The 22,928-nt window shown below is 47.3% G+C and overlaps 1 protein-coding gene across 1 annotated transcript in view; it reads right to left on the bottom strand.

Annotated features, from left to right (window-relative positions):
* LOC144136507 (uncharacterized) overlaps positions 1 to 22,928 on the bottom strand; it is a 74,096-nt gene that overhangs the window by 4,562 nt on the left and 46,606 nt on the right. Inside the window, exon 2 of the mRNA XM_077668877.1 lies at positions 2,777 to 3,235. Within this exon, the coding sequence (XP_077525003.1) occupies positions 2,777 to 3,235 (459 nt within the window). The remainder of the gene's footprint in view (positions 1 to 2,776; positions 3,236 to 22,928) is intronic.

Here is a 22,928-nt window from a genome sequence, read left to right as displayed (position 1 = left end):
TTTTCCTATGTAAACTTTCTCGCTCGGAGGGAGGGGAGCGACCACCGCCGCGCCCTTAATCCGTTCCCCACTACTGGGATTGAGGCTGCTGTGTACCAACCAGGGATGCAGCCCGGGTATCCGTAATGGGGTGTCGCAGAGGAGGAGGCTGAAATTTGGTGCCGGTATGATGCCTCTGCGGCGTATTACTCCTCATAAAGGTAAAATAAATCGAATGAATAAAATGTAGCGCTGAGAGCTCGCTTACTCTCAAACTTATCTGCCATCGACGGGGGCATTCTATGTAAATGCCCTCCTCGCAGGGGTTTAAAAGAAGAGCTCGCCCAATGCTTGGGATGACGCAATAAATAGGCTGCCAGCCCACGCTGAACCATCGGACAACATCGCCCATTTTGCGTCAATCGGACGACTGACTACCTGTTGGCTAAGAAAAAGTATAGGGTTGTGTTAGGTTGGCAGCAACAATCTTCCGCGATGGTACTTCTACTGCAGCTCAGTTGTGCATTGCAGCAAAGGTGCATTTTCAGGCGGTCTAGTGGAACAGCATCAGCACTTCTCGTCGGTCAAGTGGCGCCACCGCGTGCTTCATTTCCGCATCGGCAAACTGGAAGCGCGGGAATTTCGTTTCATTACAGTTTGTTTCGCTCAAGATCGCCTTAATGAAACCCTTTCTGTTCGAAGAAGAGCAAATAGCCAGATCAGTTACATTTTTTTATATTAAAAATATTTTTTTAACTGAGCTGCAAGGTGCACACACACTGTCACGTACACTCGGCGTCACCCTTGAGTAGAACGCTGGAGCAGTGCACATCGCGCATTGAAAACTGTAAATAGACAGCAGCCCTTGATTTCAGGATATGAGCGCTGTCACCATGGCATCGCTTTGTACGCATGGCAGTGCACTGCTCGAATGCTGCTGAAGCAGGGTGAAGCAACCTTTACAGGTTCCCCAATATCAAAGGGAGCTAAGCTTCACTATTTAATTAATGATTACCCTATAATTATGAGTGACAAGCGCACTACTTTTATTTTTCAATTAGTTCTCCTCCTCACGCGTATCAAAAAGCAATTTGCAACTATAGTGAACAATTAACTTAAAAAATTGTCTTTTTGCGCAAACTGGTTGTTATTTCCAAATTAGAGGCAAATTTACTCAAGCAAGTAAAAAACTTAGTGGAGCCACTTCGCCAAGACAAAAATAACCTCCGAAAATGCGAAGCAGAACACGGCACACTTACGAAATACGGCGGAAAACGCAACCAATGGATAAATTGCGACAACGGAGGGCTACCGACACTGAAGCTAACCCACCAAGGAGGCTTTTCTTGAAATCGTGGCACATTCAAACCACGCTTGAAACTACCGGCACGTCGCCGAGGGCCCCGAAAACTGCGCACGTCAGTGGCCTGACTACGTGACTGACCTCAACAATGCGCTGGTGCTCCTGAGGTGGCTGCTGAAAGCCGTTACAGGCCCGTTTAAAAAGAGACCAAACCGGTCTCGAAATGTCAGAACCCTGGTCGGCACTGTCTTGAAACCGTTGACTACAGTGGTTATCGCTCTTGTTGTGTTTTACTTAGCCACTCAGATCTCTACCTCTTGTTTCAGCAACCCTTAACACAACCAGGGGGCAGAGCGCCAGTTCTGCAGCGATGTGTGTGGCGTGGAGACATGGGTCATCAGGGCTAGCACTCTCGATGCGATGTGCAGTGTACGTCCGCGTCTTGCTGTATTACTTGCTTTGAATAAATACATAACAGTGCCGAAAATACGAAGTATACGACCTGGCCGCCATGATGAAATCCCGTTGCACACATGGTCTGAGGAGCATGCCAATCAATTTTTGTCTGACTGGAAACAAGACGGCGGTTTGGACCGAGATGCCAATGGTATTAAGTGAATGGGCGGTCTCTAAGAGAATTCGCATGAGAGAATTCCACTACAGTCGATGCAATCAGTATTTAAAACTTCAGGGCACACCCCGTTGAATTAGTGCCCGTCGCAGTGCCTGAGTGGTTACTGTGTTCGGCTTCTGAGGCCGACTTAAAGGTTCGAACATGAGCGCGCATGACAACCGCGTTCCGATGGACGCGCCACGCAACGCGGGTAGTGAGATTTACCCCAAACGCACACAGAAATTCTGGACAGGCGCATTATTCAACGGGAAGTTGTTTATAAAAGCAATTTTTTCATATATCGTAAAATTTCACGATAACAATCACTATATTCGTATGTCTCCTCTCGGCAGGCTTGCATTTTCTGCTATTAACGTTTTCGCTATCGTAAAAACGTCCCCCCTTTAGTTTTCGATGGAAGTCTAACTGCTTGATGAGAGCGATGGACAAATTTTAAAAGGATTTTTCTATGTATCGGAAGAATGGGCTATTTCCTTCAATACTTCTATAACAATGCCTTACAATGTTCCACAATTTGCTCACAATTAAAACTGATGTCCAAGAACCCTGGGCTTGTGTGGCCCAGAACTATCTATACGGAGGACTCCACTACATGGCGTGCCTCATGAGTCGCACGGGCAAATAGAAACTCACAAGATATCATCATAACCAGTCATTACCATTCTTCTCTGTTGTCCTGCTTTATGGTGAAAAGGTTTTATTTATCTTTCTCTCTCTGAAGCCACTAGTGCTCATGTTGCTCGTAGCGACGGAGTGTAATTTCCGCCCGAGCGACACCGCACTCTCTGCAATTTGCTTGAGGATGCTCCTCGGGGTAGACATGCTCCCGCCTTTGGCGATCAATAAAAACAAGCGAGTACCTTGAGCACAACCCGTGGACCCCTGGGCAGACTGATGGCGCAGGCGACGCTCGCGTTTCGGGCCCTCGTGGGTGCCGCGATGGCGAGCAGAGAATCTACAACCGCCAGGGCGCCGAAGAAGCCCGTCCGCGAGTCGACGGAGACCACTCCGCTGCACCTGAGCGAAGACACGTCCCAGGAGATGTTCTCCACCACGTCGCCCAGGGCTGTGGCTGCGGAGCAGCTGAAGACCAAGGGTCGTCGGCCGTCAGCAGTGGCGGGACGCAGGGCACGCAGCCGGAAGTCGGGGACTGACAGGCTGTCTGGATCCAGGAGCCACTGTTCGTCCAGGCCCAGGCGGCCGAACGGCACGGCGGCGACAGCTTCGGATCCAAAGGCGCACGCGGCCACCACCAGGACGAACATAACCTCTTCTTCCTTCGGTTCCTCGCCATCGATGAGAGCCGATCCTGTCTTTTCCTTTCGCCATTTGAGTAGAGGTCAACAGTAAAACAACCACGATTTAAACAACAACACCTTTTTATAAAAGGGTGTGCGCTAGAGGACAGTTTACTACCTTTTTACTCCTTTTTGTTTAGCCTGCAGATGGAGGACCAAATCCTTTCCAGGTGGCCTCCAGAATTTTTTGTCCATTTTGTGTCCGCAAATGTACGGCACATATCCACAACCCCTCTGACTGGTGCACTGGTGAACGAGGGAAACTGCGTGCTCCACTTCAGTTATTTGCGGCCAAATAAAATTTATGGAGGATGGAATAGCTGTAGTCAAGAAATGGCGCGTATCGACAATCATTTGTTGGCTTTACTCAGTGCGTTCGGTGGGCGTAGATCCACACTTCTGCCGGCATTTTTTTTTTCCTTGCACGCTAGTCATTTATTGCCCGATTAAGTAACCAAAGCACCAGCACCGAATGGGCTCGGTCAAATGACTTGCTAAGATAATGAAAGAAATAACTTTGTGAGGAAGTGCTTCCTCTCTGCACCTCTCATGGTATGAATAAATGAACAAAACCTTTTTAAAGATATTCACGAATGAATGTATACCTTTACTGGGTGAAAGAGGTATTCAGCCATGTTCCATCCGCGCAATTTTTTCCTTCTTCAGGGAATCTGAAGAGGAAAGTTTGGCGAAAAAAGGAATTTTTACGGAGTCGCCGTCAGTTTAAAGAACCGCAAGTGTCTCAATCAAGGGGAAATTGGCCTGAAAAAGGGATTTTTGTGTCTCTTTGGGGGATTGTACAGTCGCAGCGTGGGACATCACTGGCGGCATTAGCAGCATATCAAGCTATGACGCGCTGCCTGATGCCGCTAATATACAGCTGCTCACCGCGTGGGCGCTGTAGGAACCGAAGCATTTAAAATATCTCTGGAGTAGGGAATCATCGAAAACATTGAGATGCTGTCACCTTGATACAAAGTACCACACATTCTTTCTTTTTTTACTCTGGATTTATTTTTATTTTTTGCTAGCAGCACGCAGGATATTACGTGGCCGGAGCTCAGCAAAACTGGCAGGAAACCCGGAGTGCCTGCGCGTACGAGTCGTCGCTTCCTTATCATTTCGTGAGGCGCGTGTAAGTGCGCCGTTGCCGTCATCGTCTCGCCGAGGAAATTTCCACTCGCTCTGCGCCGCTTGGGAAGAGGAAAAATGAAGCTCCTAATGTGGTCGCCCTCCGGCTGTGGAGAAGCGCAGCCCGCGGACAGCTTTTTTACCTCTCACTATTTCCCTGAACAACGCTCCTCGTTACTCATCAAGAGGACGCCATCCCGTATAGAGCAACCACAACGGTTGACCACATTTCTCTCCACTGTAGACTGTGCTGTACTATGATCTATTATGCTATGCTATGCTATGCTATGCTATGCTATGCTATGCTATGCTATGCTATGCTATGCTATGCTATGCTATGCTATGCTATGTTGTGCTGTGCTAACCGTTGTTGTCGCCCACAGAACGGTGCCCCATGCCTTTCGTTCTGTTGCTGTCTCTGTCTACACTGCACTAGTGTTTTATACCATAGGCTTCACCAAATGACTACTGCCTTTGCAGCTAGCGAGAGCACGCGGAAATATTGCTAATGCTGTTGGCTTTCGAGCTGAATTTTTTATTTTGTGCCGTATTTTCTTCTACTTTGTCATGTTAACTGTTATTCAGTTTCTTCCATGTCAATAAATCATTTTGCCTCCACTGTCTTTAAAGACTCCAATTTACTCCCCTCTCTATCAGCAACTACAACAATAACAGCAAAAATAAACGATGCAAGTATAGCCCCATTTGTTGCAGACTCTGCGCGTCTTTGGCCCGTATGGCTGTGTCTAAAACAAGGGCCTCTTCTTTCTTATTCACAACTGACTAGCGCGTTAAACAGCGTGTCCCCATAGTAACTGCCACCAGCGGCACACTGATCGTGAGGGCTTCGATGGGACAAGGTCGTCGTTTCAGGAACAGATATTACGGCTGTCTAAGTAGCTCTATTTTTACGTCCACATCGTGGCGTACGAGACGATTATCAAACGAAAAAAAGAATAGAAATGCACCACCGCATAGAGAATTACGTCCATACTGTAAAAGGACGAGCCGGCACTCCGCCTCTAAATTGATAGCGGCCCCCGTATCAGCTCGTCCGCAGTCTATAGACGAGGCCGTCCACTGCCAGTTCCATATGCGTGTGCTCATTGCGCGACGCGACAACGGAGGCCGACCGACTTGCGCGGAAGTCAGTGGCGCGACAGTCGGACAAGGCCGCGGAGGTGTTTTATTCGTGTATTCTTTCTCCCGCTCACCGAGCGGCGCCGCCAACGATTTCCACACGACTGAGAGACGCGCGCTATCTAGAAGCGCCGCGCCCCTTCGGTTCATTGAGAAAAGGGACGGGCCCGTGTTTCCCCTTAGAGGGCGTAGTATAGTAAAGGCGGTAGTCTTTCCTTCTGCATGATGCTACTTGCTGAGTCGGTTAGCAACTCTTTCCGCTAGCTGGAAATGTTTGTTGTTCTTGTAAAGCCGAGAGTGGGAAAGGGGCAGGGAAGGTGCTGGGGCGCGGGGACTGCAAATGGACGGTATGCAAGCCTATTCAGAAAAACAAGGAAGAAGAAATGGGAAAAACCGCGAAAATAATAAGCTGGAACTACGCACGATTCCCTTTCCATCTTCTTCCTGTTACGTAAACAATGAAATCATCCCCCCGTCATTTCCTTCCCGTGTAAAAACAATATATAAATATGCGTGTTATGGCAATATCGCAAGGCGTTGTCGATCAACTCGCCCTCTCTCCGTCATCTGCAAATAGTCCTGGTTACCGTCTATAGTTTTTATACAGCGGCTTCCACATCAAGGCGACGGTCCTGGGCTTTGAATCCCGGATGACAATTTTTTGATATATTGGTGTGCTGGTCGCTCTGGCTTCAAAAATGCGTCGCGCTGCGTTTCTTATTAATTTCAGCTTCAAGCTGGCACCTATGCGTTCGTTTCGCTTTATAAGCAGTCGCTGGTGGCATTTATAGTTATGCTTTATGTGCAGCACGGCAGATTCCTTACGTGGCTTGCTTGCAACTTATGTCAAGACTCGTACACAACACTGCAACCTAGGACAAAAAAAAAAGAGGGGGGAGGGGTTGATTACGTCCCACGACGAGATATATTAGAAGGACGTTATTCGAAACGAAAGTTCATAGTGATAGAAGCAGTGGCGACAAAATCAGATCTAAACATTGTTCGTGAACAATGTAACAAGTTAAAAACTCAAGCTCCAATATACAGGAAGCAGAGAAGGAGACGGTTTGGGCCGCACCAGAAACATTGTCTTTTTTTTTTTCACAAGGTGTAAGTCTTTGGAGCCAGAAAGTTGAGTACTTTACTTCTGGCTAGCCATAAACGCTAAGGTTGGTAACTAAATGGCTCAAATTTCGTGAACACAATAAGCCTTGGTATAAAGTCTGCGTTTGGGAAAGAAGAATTTATTTCGAGCTGTATAATGAAACCGTTCCTTTGACATAAAGCATATGCTTATCCCTTACATTTCGACGCTTAGTGGCAATGGCGGTAATTCTGCCATCGCAAGAAGGAAGCAACTTGGAAGACACTTCACTGCTTTTCCTATCAGTAGTGCATGACGAATTGGAAGATAGGGAAGAGAGCGTGTCTCTTTGCTAAAGTATAGAAATCAGCTGTCGCGACCGGTACAAGAAAGAAAAGAATAACAACGAAAAAAATTATCATCTTTGTCTGACTGTGACGTCGGCGGCTCATGCAGGACTCCGTCGACCTCAATCGTCGCGTCCCAGTCAGTCTCGTAAGCGTACGTAGCAACGTTATCGATGCGGGGGTGGTCAACCTATATACAATTTTAACCGCGCACTGTTATTGACCTTAGAAGTATTCGCGAGTATTCAGTGTGAGCATTGATGAGTACTTGTGACTTTTCATTGGGAGCAACTCCTTTCTAAGACAGGGTTACAGAATGATCACGTCTGCCATGGTATTAGCTAATAAGAGAACAAACGTGAGATCACAGCCACTTACGCCCTTTTGACTTCTTTTATAATGCTCTTGAAAAAGTTTATAGCAAAGCTTATAGCTTATAGAATACAAAGAACTGAGAGAGAGGTGGACATACACAGCTCTAACTTTCAACAACTTTATTTGGAAAACACACTGGTGTTCACACATGCTCCATTGGCGCAACGTCAGATGGCATATGCGTGTTATTTAGAGGGACCGGAGGTAATCAAGTTCCTTGTCAGACAGATAAATAGACAGATGGAGTGCTCACGAAAGCGATTCCTAATCTAGCTGTTTTTCTCGCTTCAATAATTTCACGTCTGTGCCTATCGTTGTTCTGTTCCATTAAAAACAGACTTATCGAAGAGCGGCTTCTATTTTTTTTAACGCAGGTTGATTGTGCTGCTTGATCGTGTCTATCCTCTACCTGCACGGAGAATCGGGCGCATTTTTCGCGTAAAGTTGTTAGAATGTGCCATCCTTTCTCTTCGTCCCTTTGACTTCTGACGCGCTACAAGCTAAGGTATCGGACTTCACCAAAGCGCTCTCATCACGTAGTCAGTCATCAAATTAAATGAGGCAGTGAGTCCAGAATGACTAATTTTAGCCTGCATGTCAGCGTACGACATGCATTTCTTCATACGAACAAATTGTTAACAGAAGGCGAAGAAGGCCCGAGATAATAAAATTACAAAAGAAGTCTCATCGTTAATGCTCATCGTCATGAGGCAAATAATGGCTCATAGTCGCTCGATGCCGAGCGTTCGACGATAAAAGCAGGTTGGTGCTCTTATTTTTTTTTTTTTCATTTTAGCAGCGGGGCAGAACCTGGATTAGGCTTGAAGAGCTGTTGTGCAAAGTAGCGAATACGTTCGGCCCCACCAGCTACGTGGAAGTCGAGTAGGAAAGCGCGCTGCTAGGGATTATATGTATAGGCTATGGAGCTGTATCTGCACGTGGTGGACATTAGTTTAACACACCAAAAACCATATCTTTATCAGCAGGTCTTTTTTCCTGTCCCTTTCACCCTCTCCCTCACACCTACGCTCACGGTGCGGTTCATGCGTCCACCCTGAGTGAGCCAGTTACGGTGTCTTCCATTTCCTCAGAGACCACCACCACTGTTTTTGCTCGAGTCTGAGGCGTGAAACATACCAAGTTGGTTTCATTGGTCTTATTAGTCAATTTTTGTATTATGCAAAATAATAGGCGGAAGGCCCATGTACTATCGGTGACAAAAGTTTGTGGGGCGCGAGTTCTTGGAAAAACATTTATTGTAGCTCCACCTCACTATCCAGTCCCCTTATATTGCTACCAGAGAAAGGAGCATTTTGTCTTTTAATACTTTCATACAAAAGCAGTCGAGTGGGTGGCGAGATGCAGCTGCACAATAAACGCTTTACCAATAACTCGCGTCCCTCAAACTTTTGTCCCTGATAGTACAACTACCGTTCACACGTGCTATACTCGAAGTGTATTATTGTATACTCGGATTGCAGACGCAAAAATAACAGTTTCGTTCCGCCGATGTATCCTTCGATGAGGAGCAAACTCTTGCGCTGTTATCACGCTGCGCAAGAGAGATCTTTGATTTTTTTTTTAAGCGAGATTTATTGCCTCAGGGCATCAATGATGGGCGAAGTTGTGATGAAATATGTAGTAATGATTAAATTAATGAAAAAAAGCTAGCTGATTTGATGAACTCCAGTAGAGAGCGATGGTATGGTCCCTGCGTCCAGGCAATGTATGAACCAGGGTTACTTGGTGAAAGACCCGCTACCTTCAGGTGCCGGATCCTTGTAGGCTTGAGAGCTGGGCGGGATCTTTGATTTCTTCGCTGCAATGCAATCCCCGTTTCACCCCTGAGCTCACCTGCTTGCTTTTCGAAGCGGAGTTCTAGGTACTACGAGGGCTGCAAGAGGCTACCTAAACGCCTTTTCACAATATGCTCCTCGCAGAGACGGTGTTCTTATGCCGTGGCTCTGAAGCCAAGGCCGAGTGATTCTGCGAGTGGAAAAGTACTGTGCCGGACGACGACCGCCGCAGCGACTCGGATAGCGTTTCATTAACTGATAAGGAAACGACATCCGATACGCGCGCAGTACTTACCCGGAGCTTTGCTTCGTCTATCGCGCAATCGCGCGCCTCCAAAGCTCCATTCTTGCTTTCGCTTGCCAGAGACGTTAGAAAAAATGTCTCGGCTTCAGGCCTTTGCAGTGACAACTATCCGTATACAAAAAAAGCAGTGCACATCTAAATATGTGTTGTGAATGACAGGCCGGCGCCTGGGCACCAGAGAGACAGCCTCGGAAGGGAACAACAGTTTACGATAGGCAGCGAAGCATTGGAAGTGATAAGGGAATATGTCTACAATTAGACATATATACATATATACATATATACATATATACATATATACATATATACATATATACATATATACATATATACATATATACATATGTACATATAGGCATATATACTGCATATCCGGACCGCGAGAGTGAAACAACTCGGAGAATAAGAATGGGCGGAGTGCATTTGGTGGGCACTCTCAGCTGATAAATAGCAGTTTACCAATATTCCCCAAGAGGAAAGTATCTAACAGCCGTATCTCACCGGTGCTAACCTATGGGGCAGAAAAGTGGGGGCTAACAAAAAGAGCTGACCTCGAACAGAGGGCAGTGCAGCAGGCTAAAGGTGATCGCAGATGGCACAGGACAGAGTAAATTGGAGAGACATGGACGAGGCCTTTGTTCAGCAGCGGACATAGTTGGGCTGACGCTTCTATGACACCTTGGCCAATCATAAACAATTGTCTCGTTTACCTGAGACCGACCGAAGATGCACAGACACACATAAGACACGAAGTGAGTGACTGGGTGAATTAATCTGGGACAAAATTCGCGAAGGTATCGGATTAAAGACAGGTTTCGATTACATGGGGTCTTTTCTTCTGATGTTTCCCAGGCTATTACGGTTGGTTTACGGACGGACGCCGACCAATCACGAATTAGCAGCATCGCCAGGAACGTCTTTGTGAATTCTTACCGCCATATGTTCCTGGTCAGCGAGTATTCACAATGGCCCCATTACACTGCCAGGAATCTCCACTCGTTCAGCACTCAGAAACACGGGACGACACCTTACAGAGAAAGTGAACAATGCTTGCTAATCCAAGTGGCATTCAACAATGAGCCGCTCCTGTTACACCGAACGAAAGGCACGTTGCGACAATAAGAGTGCCCTTGGCGCAACACCGCAGTTAGGCCTATACATCATCGCCTGGAGTTATATAGCGTGTAACAACTGCTGTGCTGTCGTCGTAGATACGCAACGACTGCACCTGACGGGTGGTATTATAAACCTCACCGTGCTCTTCCTCATATTTCACTTGCGATAAGCATTGGCTGTGTGCCACGGTTTGTTTCCTGCGCCACTTGGTCACTTGGCTGTGTACACTCCAGAGTCCTTATACTGTTATCGTGGTTTACTCAACGAAGCTTAGATTATCCACAGAAAGGGCCACTTCCGTTCATCGCTAAGGGTGGCGCTGAGAGAAATACGGCGCTCCAGGAATCGTGGTTCAAGCAAAACATAACAGATGGCTTGGTTTCCGAGAATATTAACGGCACGTACCATCCATCATTTCGTTTAAGCTGCAAGCGTTCTTCAGTGGTACATCCTACCGTTAGGAAAACACACCGCGAGTAGACAGTGAAAAAAGAAAAGAGCTGAGGGGGGTGTAGACTTTTGCAAACTGAAAAGTTCAGGTTTCGCTTTATGTGAAATCATCGCGCCGGCCTTCACTGCGGCGACTTCCTTCTTTGACTTTGGAAAAAAAATCAATGGCATCAGGCTACCACCTTCAAGTTTCAGGCGTACTAAACGCGTCATCGACATAGCGCAGACGCGCTCATCTCGTTGGCTCTCCTCGGGTAAATGCATTCCTCGACGACATCTATAAATGGAAGCGCGCTAGACGAAGCTGGGGATGTAATCGCGACGTCCGTACACATCAGAGGCTTTATTGCGGTTTATTGTGTCAGTCTTTCCGGCTTAGACTGGACGTCATTGGTTCATTTTCTGTACAGATTAAAAGAAGGCACTCACAACCTCTCACACTCTGTAATCAGAAACTTGAGTTATTTGCCTGAAAGGAGCGACACTGACAGCCTATAGTGTGCGCACAGCATCACTGATGCAAATGACGTCGAGTGCTGCAAGGAAACAAAAGAAAAATAGCACAATAAATAGGACGAAGACAAACGAAGGAAAAGTAAGTACTGAAGCCGTCCTCTTCCTGAACCTTCAGAAAGTCATCGTCTTTTTCTATTTTAGACATGCATCAACTCGTCAAGAAATGTACCTTTTCGTAAGCAAGAGCGCGTTCGAGTACGTTTTCGGTCTTTTTCCGGCGTTGTCCTCCTATTGACCTTCAACCCTAACCGTCTGCTGTGGTCTGTAGCTTGTGATAACCTCATAGATCACTTGAATCTGATTAAGATGTTGCGATCTCGAAAAAACATTGTTGGGAACAGTGCCTGGGTTCATGCAATGCTGAGCTGAGAATGCCTGCTGTATCTACTGAGCTTTTGACAACCTTGCCCTGCCGCTAAACATGGGCCCAGCAGAACATTAGTAGCGATGCAGTGTCCGAGACATTCAGATAACATCTTCTGTGTGTTGGTGCAATTTTCTCAAACATGCCACGGGAATAAAGCGTAGGAAGAGGACTCAAAGACCCGAGTGACCACGGACGTTGATCCTGTTTCCCTTGGAACAGGGTGAACCGAGGCCCCGCCGGATTACCGCGGTTGCAGCTCGCAGGCGTGCCGCCATGTTTTCGCAACTCTTTTCTCCGCGCAGACGGTCTTTGCTGCATGCAAGGACGGCGAAGCCTTCGGTGGAGCCATAAAGGAACCGCTTCAATCCGGTTCTCCCCTGACAAGCTTTATCGCAAGGAGTGCACAGCTTTCCCACGACGCCGTCTGGACGCGAGGCTCGCGCCACTGCGTTCAGTTGGCCGTGTTGATAATTATATCACGACACTTTGTGGCTGCCCCTGCGAGCCTGCCAAGTCGCTAACCCGGAGCCATAAGGGTGTCGTAATCGGCTTATAGCGCCTCTTCAGGGCAGGCCTTGCAGCCTCCAAAGCTATGTGCACAGTGGCTTCCACCGTGGCAGGTTATCACAGCGCATCTTCACGGACTTTGCCACTGCAGAGGGCGCCTCCTTCGCGATAAAGAAACCACGCAGAACGCGCGTGGCAATGTTTATAAATACCGAGCAAAAAAGAAATCGCTTCTACTTTCTCCGAGCTCGAGTGCCGCCTCTCAAAGCCTGTCTCGTGCTCCACAGTGCTTATCCAACGATACGAACTTCATGTTAGCTTAGATGGGAAGAATATTGAGGGTACTTGTGTTGCCATCCGGATTATAAAAGAAAAAGAAACATAAAAAGATTTTTTTTTGTGACCACAGCATGCGCTTCCCCCCTCTAAAACGTATTACAAATATACCGTCTGCTTGCAATTGCGAAAACAACTCGATACCACGCTGGTAGACCTGTGGGCCTTGTCGGGTTCATTTGCTGGCGAAGAACTCGCATCGCAGGCGACGGAAGTACAATAGGGCGCTCAGTAGCGCTCCGTCCGTAAGGCAGGGAAGGCTCGGAGCATGGCGGCGCACGAGGTTTGGCTTAGCTGGGAACTGCGATCTATCCGTCTGCACCGCTGAGAGGCCTAAATACATAGTGCAGGCGCACCGCTACCACTTGGCTGGGGCCAAATGGATGGTGCCAATGTGGGCACTGTACAGCGCACGCTGGACTGAAAACCCTCCGCGTGGGATCAGAAGATGGACTGCCGCTGTTCAGCATGATGTGCAACAGCTAACCTTTCCCTCGCTTTAACCGCGAACACTACGAGCAGACGTGCGGACTTGCTTAGGGCGTATGTGCTAGCGATGTACATTACAAAGTAACAATCTCTATTGTAAGTACGCTAAATGCTGCGCCTCGCATACGACACATGTTACAAGGGTAAACAAACTTGCTTAGGGCATATGTGCTAGCGATGTACATTACAAAGTAACAATCTCTATTGTAAGTACGCTAAATGCTGCGCCTCGCATACGACACATGTCACAAGGGTAAACAAACTTGCTTAGGGCATATGTGCTAGCGATGTACATTACAAAGTAACAATCTCTATTGTAAGTACGCTAAATGCTGCGCCTCGCATACGACACATGTCAGAAGGGTAAACAAACCAAGAATACAAAAGTAAACCGTACGGCTTTAATATAGTTAAACCGAGAAGATGTGCGAAAGCATGTGTTTAGCCAAGGCTGGCTCTTGATTTGCCTGTGCTGGGTCGTCGGCACGTCTGGCGGCGATATTGACTAAGCTTAAGTTCTGATCGAGGTTAACCTGATTTGATCTGTTCGCGCCGCAGATGGAAGTTGATGAAGACGACGATGTGCAATGCAAGAGCGAGAGTGTTTTGGAGTTGATGATGATGTTTTTTTTTTATGGCGCAAGGGCATTTGTGGCCAAAGAGCGCCACGGCACAAGGTACTTTCCTTCTACTCAAGGTGGGGTCAAAGACCCATTTCCCAAGCATCAAGTATTGGAGTTTGATCAGCTGCGGTGATAGCGTAGTGCCCTCGGGCAGTGGCCAGCGAAGCTCATCTGTTGGCGTGGCCACGGGTTCGAAACGCAGTCGCAGCAATATGTTATTTCTCCAATTTGGCCAAGGTCACCCTCAAGATCACCCTTCCATTGGCTGGAGCTGGCGCGACGTTCCTTAGAACTAACCCGTGCTCCCTCCCATTGGCTGCAGCTATATTATGGTTTACGGAGTTTTCACGTCCCAAAGCGACTCAAGCTATGAGGGACGCCGTGGTGAAGGGCTCCGGAAATTCCGATCACCTGGAGTTCTTTAACGTGCACTGACACCGCACAGTACACCGGCCTCTATAATTTCGCCTCCATTGAAATGCGACCGCCGCGGCCGGAATCGAACCCGCGTCTTTCGGGTCGGCAGCCGAGTGCCATAACCACTTAGCCACTGCGGCGGCTTGGCTGCTGAAAGGATGATCAAAATCTGTATTCGCACATAATGCTTTTATATATTTTTCACTTTGTAAGCGACAAGATAGCGAGGCAATGCAAATAAAATTAATGTAGTTGTCAGCTATGCATAATGGGTGCCGTAGATTAGCTTAAGTGAGGCACCAAATTAATGGTATGCAAACTGCGTCAGGTGTTTTTGCGTAAGCGGCCCTTATCGTTTCTAGACGGCCGGGAAAAGACAATTGTTTTCCTAAAAGATGACGTCAGCGTCACTGTGCTAACAACCGCAACAGCCCAGCGATATGGCGCCGCAAAAAGCGTGACGTTTACGTGAGCGCTCTGCTGCTAGAGCGAGACGACCGCTCATGAACAAAAGGTGAACTCATCCACGAGTCATGGTTTTGCTTGCGTTCGGGCCAGTGCTCTATTTGGTGACGTATGTTTTTTTAGTGCTGTTTAGTTGAAAGCATAATGGGAGAATGTTGAAGAAACAAGACAGTCTCACAGTTAGTCCGGATCGTAAACTGAAAGAAAACTTACCCCGACACGCGTGCATGCATGGTGAAACTATAAGAATTAAATAGTCACTGTTTAAAATCTAGAAATAACATAAACTAATCCAACGCCCAATTGACAATGCCGTTTGTGATTAAGAACCGTTGGTCATGTTTAGCTAAGACGGTCCTCTTCATAATGACTAAAATTGTGCATCTCAGCCTTAGATCATCCAAATTTGTTTGCTATCTGACTCTGCAAATGGAGAATATAATGGGATGTGTTTGCTATTGTCTTCTTTACTCCCATGCGGCAAAACTTTGGTTGACTGAAGATTGGTGCGAGTAATCTGACAGAAAGAAACTTCTCAGGCTGAGCTCGGCCGCCTAAACTTCCTGCTCATGGGGACTGACATTGGCCCGAGATCTGCCGTTCCCCAGCAAACTATACCCGGGCCGAAGCGCAACAAACGCATCGCCGACTTTTCCAATCTTCAGCCGTTGTTTGCCCATGCATGGCCCGGGAAAATTTCACGCAGTGTCCAGCAGCAAAAATTGTTTTAGTGGGATGACTTCTGTTCGAAACGGGTGCTCCATTATAATCTTCTATGCGATGAGAAATGTACTACCTCGATGGAAAGAAACGCGAACAACCCGGCGCCAACACGCCCCGCTGTTTCAATTTCTTTTCATCGCGGTTTTACTTCGGTGAAAGCAAGAAGACCCTAGACTCGTCCAGGATACATTCTAGGACGACTCTAAAGTCTTTTTCGTACCACCCAGGTAAAAGCGCGATGAAAATAAATTCCGACAGCGGGGCGTGTTGGTGCCGGGTTGTTCGCGTTTCTTTTTGCATCGAGGTAGTACCTATAGCGAAATGTACATGTTGATGCCGTATTATTAGGGCGCACTGATGCTGTACAGTAACCACGCTGCAATACAAATCACAGAAAAAAAATCCACTCGTCGTAAGAGCATCTGCATTCGCCGATGCAAGACGACGTCTGCTACAGCAACAGATATTAGCAGCTAACTCGCACTTACCATAAAAAGCTTCGTACTCAACGCACAAAGGTCTGAAAGCTCAGTTGACATATCAAGAAAACATGGTAAAAAAATTCAAGGGCGAAATTTCTGTAGAGCCACCAACAAAGCTTCCTTGAAGCGGTTGACAAAATTGTTCATAGCCGCGTTTACATGAATGGGATAGAATGCGCCTTGAGCCGATTTTTCGGTAGAAAGAGAAGGTTCTGAGAAGGAAATGCATGACTAGTTCTACTCTCTTCCTCGACGTATTTGCAGTTTATTCTCAAAAAGTGGCCTCCATGGAGTCGCCTTTTGTCGTATTCATGTAACCGCGGCTTATTGCAATCAACATACTAAGCGTAAAGAACAAAAAAAATACTAGAAGTTTAACACGCGCGGAGGAAGGCTGCTCGTCATGTTTCGCGGTTTTCGAAACCCTTTGGGACATTGACAAATTTGATGAAATGAGATGTCAAGTTGTATCAAGCGTTTGATCAAGTGCCATCAAGCGCAGGCGTCAAACCGGACCTGCGTTTCAACTTGGGTCACCAAGATGACAATTTCCAAAGCACAGCGCGAGAGGCTGGCAGCATATAGTTTCTTAGAATTAGCTAGAGGGAAAGCTGGCAGACCTTCAGTCCATCCACCAAAGACGTTCGAGGCATGCCGGGAAGACGATACTTTGGATTGACATCTGGTGGTTTGGTGTCTGTTTTACGGATCGAATTTCTTGGTTGTTCAGTTTAGTTTACATTACTGTTTTGTGCGCTTCTTTGGCGATGTAGTTATCCAGCTACGCACTCAGCTCATTTGAAATCCTAGGCACTCGAAGGCTGCAGTAACTGCACTGTAACTAATATTGTCACCGTAAAGAACGCGCACGTAAAGTTGCTTCTGTGTGGTAAAATTCACACATGTAAACTGCTTTCGTTTGAAGGTCTTCGATGCTTTCAAGTGAAGTCGTGCATAAGCTTACCTGCCTGTGTAACGTTTCTGGCTGTACGATGGAGAAACGGAAATATCTCGTTTCCCTTCGGTGTGCGGTTTCGCGAGAGGCTACTGACGGTGGCCAAACTTTGTTTACGTCGGTAATAGCGATGGCTGCTGGAAGATTTTTTCAGGTTGTCTCATTTCCGGAAACAGAACATATGTTCTTAAATTAAAGAACATCTTCTTCAATACACTTTTTCTTTCCGCGTATGTGCACCGACATGCCGTTTCAGTGAAAGGCAGTTTTATGAGGTGTTCTGGATAATAAGTACAAGTCCGCAGTTTATTACTTAACTGCAATCGGCGTGATTCATTTCAGCCTGGGGCCGCCGCGGCGGCTCAGTTGTTATGGCGCTCGGCTGCTGACTCGAAACACGCAGGTTCGACCCCGGCCGCGGCGGTTGAATTTCGATGGAGGCGAAATTCTAGGGGCCCCTGTACTGTGCGGTGTCAGTGACTCAGTGCACGTTAAAGAAGCCCAAGTGGTCGAAACTTCCGCAGACACCAACTACAGCGTCCCTCATAGCCTGAGTCGATTTGGGATTTAGACAACCCATAAACCAAACTATAAGCCAAACCATTTCAGCCTGGGTCAGAAAAGCTTAAAAAAAGTTCGGCCGCAACACTTTTTCAGTATGGATAACGAACTGGCCGGCAATAAAACTTCGATAAGCACGGAGGTTGCATGCGTTAGCATGAACACGGCCGTCACTTGCTTTTTATAGGACAGCTTTCGCTTCCTAATTAATGCTGTTCTTCGGAAAATTCTCTTTGCACGCGCAAACAAGTTTTTAACGGAAGGGTGAGGGCATGTTTCTCATGGCACGAACGGAGGCCGCGAACCCGCAATAACAGACTACCCCAATGAGACGTTTTCTTTTTTGACAACGCGAGAACGGAAGCTTCTAAAGTGTACCATTTTAAGTGCTTAAAATAATTTTTTAAAATAATATTTGCTGTGAAATGTGTGCCTGTTGAACGCAAAAAAAAATTGTTTTCGACGGTTAGCTACCTTTGGCGACATGAAGAGAAATCTCCCTCACCATGGGTAAATTCGGAGCTCGTTTACGCCTATCTGCTTTTCTACGCAATTTGTTGTAATGTATTTTTATTATTAGACATTTGGACTGTAAAACAACGTTTCCTTGCAATATTTTTTTGCAAAAACTTTGCACTCGCTGTTCAGTTTAGGGCTAACAGTAGCCAAGCAAGATACCTCGTCTTCCCGGCATTCCTGCGGTGGATGAAGTGCCCTTTTAAGAAACTCGCATAGACAGTGGCGCCAGCTTTTGCGCTGGGTAATATTTAGGAACTATATGGCTGGCAATTCGGCACGCGGATAGATACCTGCGGCGATCTGGGATAGGGTGGTAAAAAAACAGCTGCAAGCGAAGCTGATCTGTTCGCGCCGCCGCGGATTCGTATCCCATTCGAGGTCATAAGTACGGTGTTGTTGTTTTGGTGCCATTAATATGCTTCAAAATCGTTTTCAACTCGCGCAACAGTTACAGATTCTCATTTTCTGCACGTTGTTTAGAGCAGCCAGAATATACATTCAAGCAGTTCCAGCAGGGTGAAATGCTTGGGCAATGGGTCTCTGACCCCACCTTGAGCAGAAGAAAGCAACTTTTCTCATGGCGCTCTTTGGCCACAAATGCCCTTGCACCATAACAATTCAGCATCATCATCATCACTATCGTCATCATCATCAGTCCTGAAAAAAAGTGGGCTGGTTACATTGAGAGTCGAAATATTTCAACTCTTTTTGCCGGACCAGATTTCTGGCCAAGCTATGCCCCTGCTTTCAGGTTAAGCTTGTATACAGACGCTCTTGCTGACGGTTACTACTGCTCGAACCAGCACCACCTTCACCTCGCCCCTAAAATGGAACTTCAGATGGCTGAGGCAACTTATTGTCCAAACTGTCAATTGATCAGTGTAGATACAGGACACATTCCATTGACATACAGCGCTATATTTACCTCCCTCTATTTCCCACCTCCTCCCCTTCCTCCTGCAGTACCTGGCTTCACTCGAGCAGTCGGATAACCAACCAGCAGGCCTCAGCGAAGCAAGCGCTAACTTTTACAATTCCACAATACCGGCCTCAGGTAAAATCTTTTTCCCTCTTCCTCATCCGGTAGAAAAAAGAACCTTGTTTCAGTGCCTAGCGCTGCTCCATAAGTGAAACATCGTGGGCCCCGTAGAAGTGGCAATGTACAAGTATGGACACTATAAAAACGCGCAAGAGCTTACGCAAGAAGTTTGAAACTCTAAGCAGCGCCTGCGAACGCTGCCGCCCTCCGTTTACAAACAAGGTTCGCGTGCGCGTACGTGTCGCGGACGAACGCCCTGCCAGCGGTCGGTCGGTGGGGGCGAACGTCATTGCCACGCCCGCAGCCCATCCTCCGCCGCCACGCGGCAGAACCCGATCTCGACGAGAACGCAGTTTCCGGCTCGCGTGAAACGGGAGACCGCCAACAAAAAGAAATTCATTCGCGACACACTGGCGCGAGATAAGTAACACGACCCACAACCAGACGGCGACCGACCCTGAGGGCCACGTGACGTCTCTTCCAACGAACGCCGCTGGTTTCGTGTGTCGCGCTTTGCTGGCGAGCGAGCACGGCCAGTGAGCCGGCCGTCTATCTCGCGCCTTTATAACGAGCCGTCCCGGGCGACGCATCCTTCATTGCCGGTTCGTCGCACGACCCGCGAGCGCCCACTGTGCATAGCAGAGGACCTCAACTGTACTCCGTCGCTGAAGACTACCACCCAGGCTCTCGAGATGGCGTTCATGATCCCAATCGTCAAGAAGGACTACAATCTGTACCAGGCGTCGGGCAGTCCCAAGACCTCGTCGCCTTGTGGAAGCCTCCAGAGCCGCTCAGGAAACAGCAGCCTCTCCTGCTCGCCCGGCTTCAACATGGATGAAAAATTCAAGGACCGCAAGCATTCGTCCGCGAGCCGCTGCGACTCGTCAGCGTCCAGCTACTCGGTGGCGTCGACGAAGAGTTCCTCCAAGTTCAACGACGACCTTCTCAAGAAACTGACAGGACAAGGCAAGAAGCCAAGGTAAAGGTCAATGCAATTGGAAGGTGGAACACCGCCACGTACTTACGCGACCGGAACACCGAGCTCTGTGAAGCCCGCTCGCCAATGTTCTTAACAGAGGAGCGTGCCATGTCCTAGCCTTGAAGACAGCTCCTAAGGTGCCGAGCTCAGGAATGAGAAGTCGCGAGCAGAGTAGCGCATGGCATCGTGCGATCATCAAGAGCGGCAGCGAGTTGGACTGGCATCCCATTCAGCCGATCTGTCGACGATGTAGATGGAAGTGACGAATCAACAGGCGGCCGCCCGAAGGCCCCATTAAAGGATATTGAAGATCTGACTGCTGCGACATCATGCAAGTTGGAAATGCGCAGCTGTGTACGCTAGGTGGTCGTTCTTTCCAAGCCATGTATGACCGCTTCAAATGTTCGACGGAGCACTTTGTACAGTAATGAAGCCTCGAACTTTGTACTTTGGCCGGAGATACGCCTCTATTCACTGTGTTAAGGAACATTTTTAATCCAAGAAATGTGAAAGCCGTCCTCTGTAATATTATTATGCTCTATTTAATTACCAGCGCGTGTTATTGCAAGCTATATGCCACTATTTATTTGTACATACAAGCATGAATAAACCTTCTGCTGATGACAAGTTGAACTTGTTATTAAGGCTCGGCGAACATCCTTTCATGTGACCTGTACATAACTTCTTAGCGGTAATTTTCCCACCAGCAGTAAAAGTACCGCGTATTAAGAATAAAAAATATTAAAAGAACTGCCACTCTATGTTCGCTGTCTGTAGTGTCTAGAGTATGTAGCATCTTTACCAAGAGTAGCCAGAAAGCGGGGTTTGCTTCTGAACTGCATAGTGCAGGCCTTACGGCATCCCTGAAGACGAAAAGATCTTGAAAGGTGAGTATAAGGGTTCTCCTTACTGTACACATATATAGAGCTGAAGGGATGCCATAATTGTTCCAAAACACGGCTTAGGAACAAACTCCGTTGCCCTGTTACTTGCGGTAAAGACAGTGCAGAGGCTAGTCACATGCTTGCGCCAAACACATTGCCGAATCATTACGTTTTGGGCAAGTTGGTTGTTCACAGTGGATGGAAGGAAATCTTGCACACAAAAAGAACATGTACCAGAAAGGGGACACACACAAGGCCTATGTGTGTACCCTTCCTCGTCTATGTTTGTTGTGTGCGCAAGATTTACATACATTGCCGAAAGGACCTACTCAGGTGTGCTTGAACTGCAAGAGCTGCTGAATGTCAGGCCACCTTCGGAGCGTTCTGTTCCCAAGGAATAAGACTGAAGAAGGATGGATAGCTGTGCGAGTTGGTAGAAGTTCATTCTAGAAGTTGCTCTTTCGTCAGTTTTTCGCGCGGTACCACCCACAGTGAATATGAAGGACGTTAGTAGGCTCCTGTTTTATTAACCAAGAGCACGGAGAACGCATGCATGACGGGTTAATCTCAGCACCCTTACGACTGCTCAGTGTGTTCAGCAGCAGCGGAAGTATTCACAGAAGTGATTGGGTGGTAATGCGGCCAATGTATACGTTTGGCTGCACTATTGGCGGCAAATGAAAGAATAAAATCTTCGAGAAGAAAGGTCACCTCTTCAGCGGTTGATGTCTTATCCTATTCACATTTCCTAGAGAGCATGGAGTTGTGAATCTCGATTTCTGTAGCCAGTCCAACAGCGAAAAAAGAACAATTAAAAGAGCCTGAAAAATGGTGAGGTGGACGGCTATCACAAATGGTGGAGAGCCTGGGTATTACTCAAATGTCTGTTTCAAATGAAAACGAAGTCATTGTTTCATCTCCAATTATCCTGGCTGCTGTGTCGTTTGCTCCGATACCGTGGGGAACGTATGGAGGGCTGTTCAATACTGCGCAGTCAGCATGTAAACTCTTAACACAGGCTCCGCTCCCTTCTTCGCTTTCCTTCGATTATTTCTTCAAATGTTTTTACTGTGTGCCTCTGCCTTATCAGATGAAGCTTTTATTGTTTCATGTTGGGGCGCTGGTCGGAAAGTATGATGTATCGTTCGTAAATATTGAAAACAGCCAGTAGTGCCTTCAGTCGAGGCGCCATAGTACAGCCTGAGACTATATAAATGGCTTCTACTCCCACGTGTACGCGAGCAAACTGAGATGTGCCTCTTGCGGAGAAAACTGGTTCACACTGTGTTTGTACCAGCCCTTATCCACACCAGGAAGAAAGCCAGAAAAGCCTGTGGATAGCTTCTGAAAAACTCGTTTGCTCTTATCGACTGTAAACAAGCACAAAACATACGGTCCCTGTGCATAGCTGGCATCTCTTTACGACCTTTAGACACCTCTTTTTGCGTACGCATGCACCCACGCACACACTCAAACAAAACAAAAACAACGAAAGAGACCCTATTTCTTTCGTGTTTCCAGAAGATAAATATTAAGTATACAATCTACGTCAAATCTTGGTTCCTTTTATTTTTTGGCGCAGAGAGGCATCGTCGCGAAACAGGCACTCGCAGAGAGAAAAGGCTGAACCCCGTCAGAGATCCTCGCTTCACATTTTGAGAGAGAAACCGACTTGTTCTCGCCTGAAGCGACCCACTTAGCGAAGTCCGTGCACCGTCATCTGTAAATGGGCTGCGCAAAGTCAGGTGTTTTACATAAGGGTGCGTGTATGCATGCTCGACGAGCAGCTGGATGAATAAGGCCTTGGGCATGGTGCTTATTTAGATTTATTGATGCGGAAGCATTAGATTTTTATGCCCCGTGTTTCGTGTCAGCAAAACTTTCCCCGCCCCATTACGTCGTTCTGTTAAGATAAATGTGCAAAAGTTTGACTGTGTTCATAGTGCGTGATGAGATCTTGCGGTGGGAAACATTTCGTTGATGAATAATAATTAGTTAATTAATTACACTTCGACGACACAACAGCCACGAACGTCGACATAGCTCCTGGTCGTCAAAACTAAAATAAAGTAAAAAGCAGAATGAAACAAGAAAACCTGAAAATAAAAG

The sequence above is a fragment of the Amblyomma americanum genome, chromosome 6 (genome assembly GCF_052857255.1).
Source record: "Amblyomma americanum isolate KBUSLIRL-KWMA chromosome 6, ASM5285725v1, whole genome shotgun sequence".
NCBI classification, from domain to species: Eukaryota; Metazoa; Arthropoda; class Arachnida; order Ixodida; family Ixodidae; genus Amblyomma; species Amblyomma americanum.
Note: the sequence above shows the minus strand (reverse complement) of the source record. Positions and strands in the feature narration are given on the sequence as shown.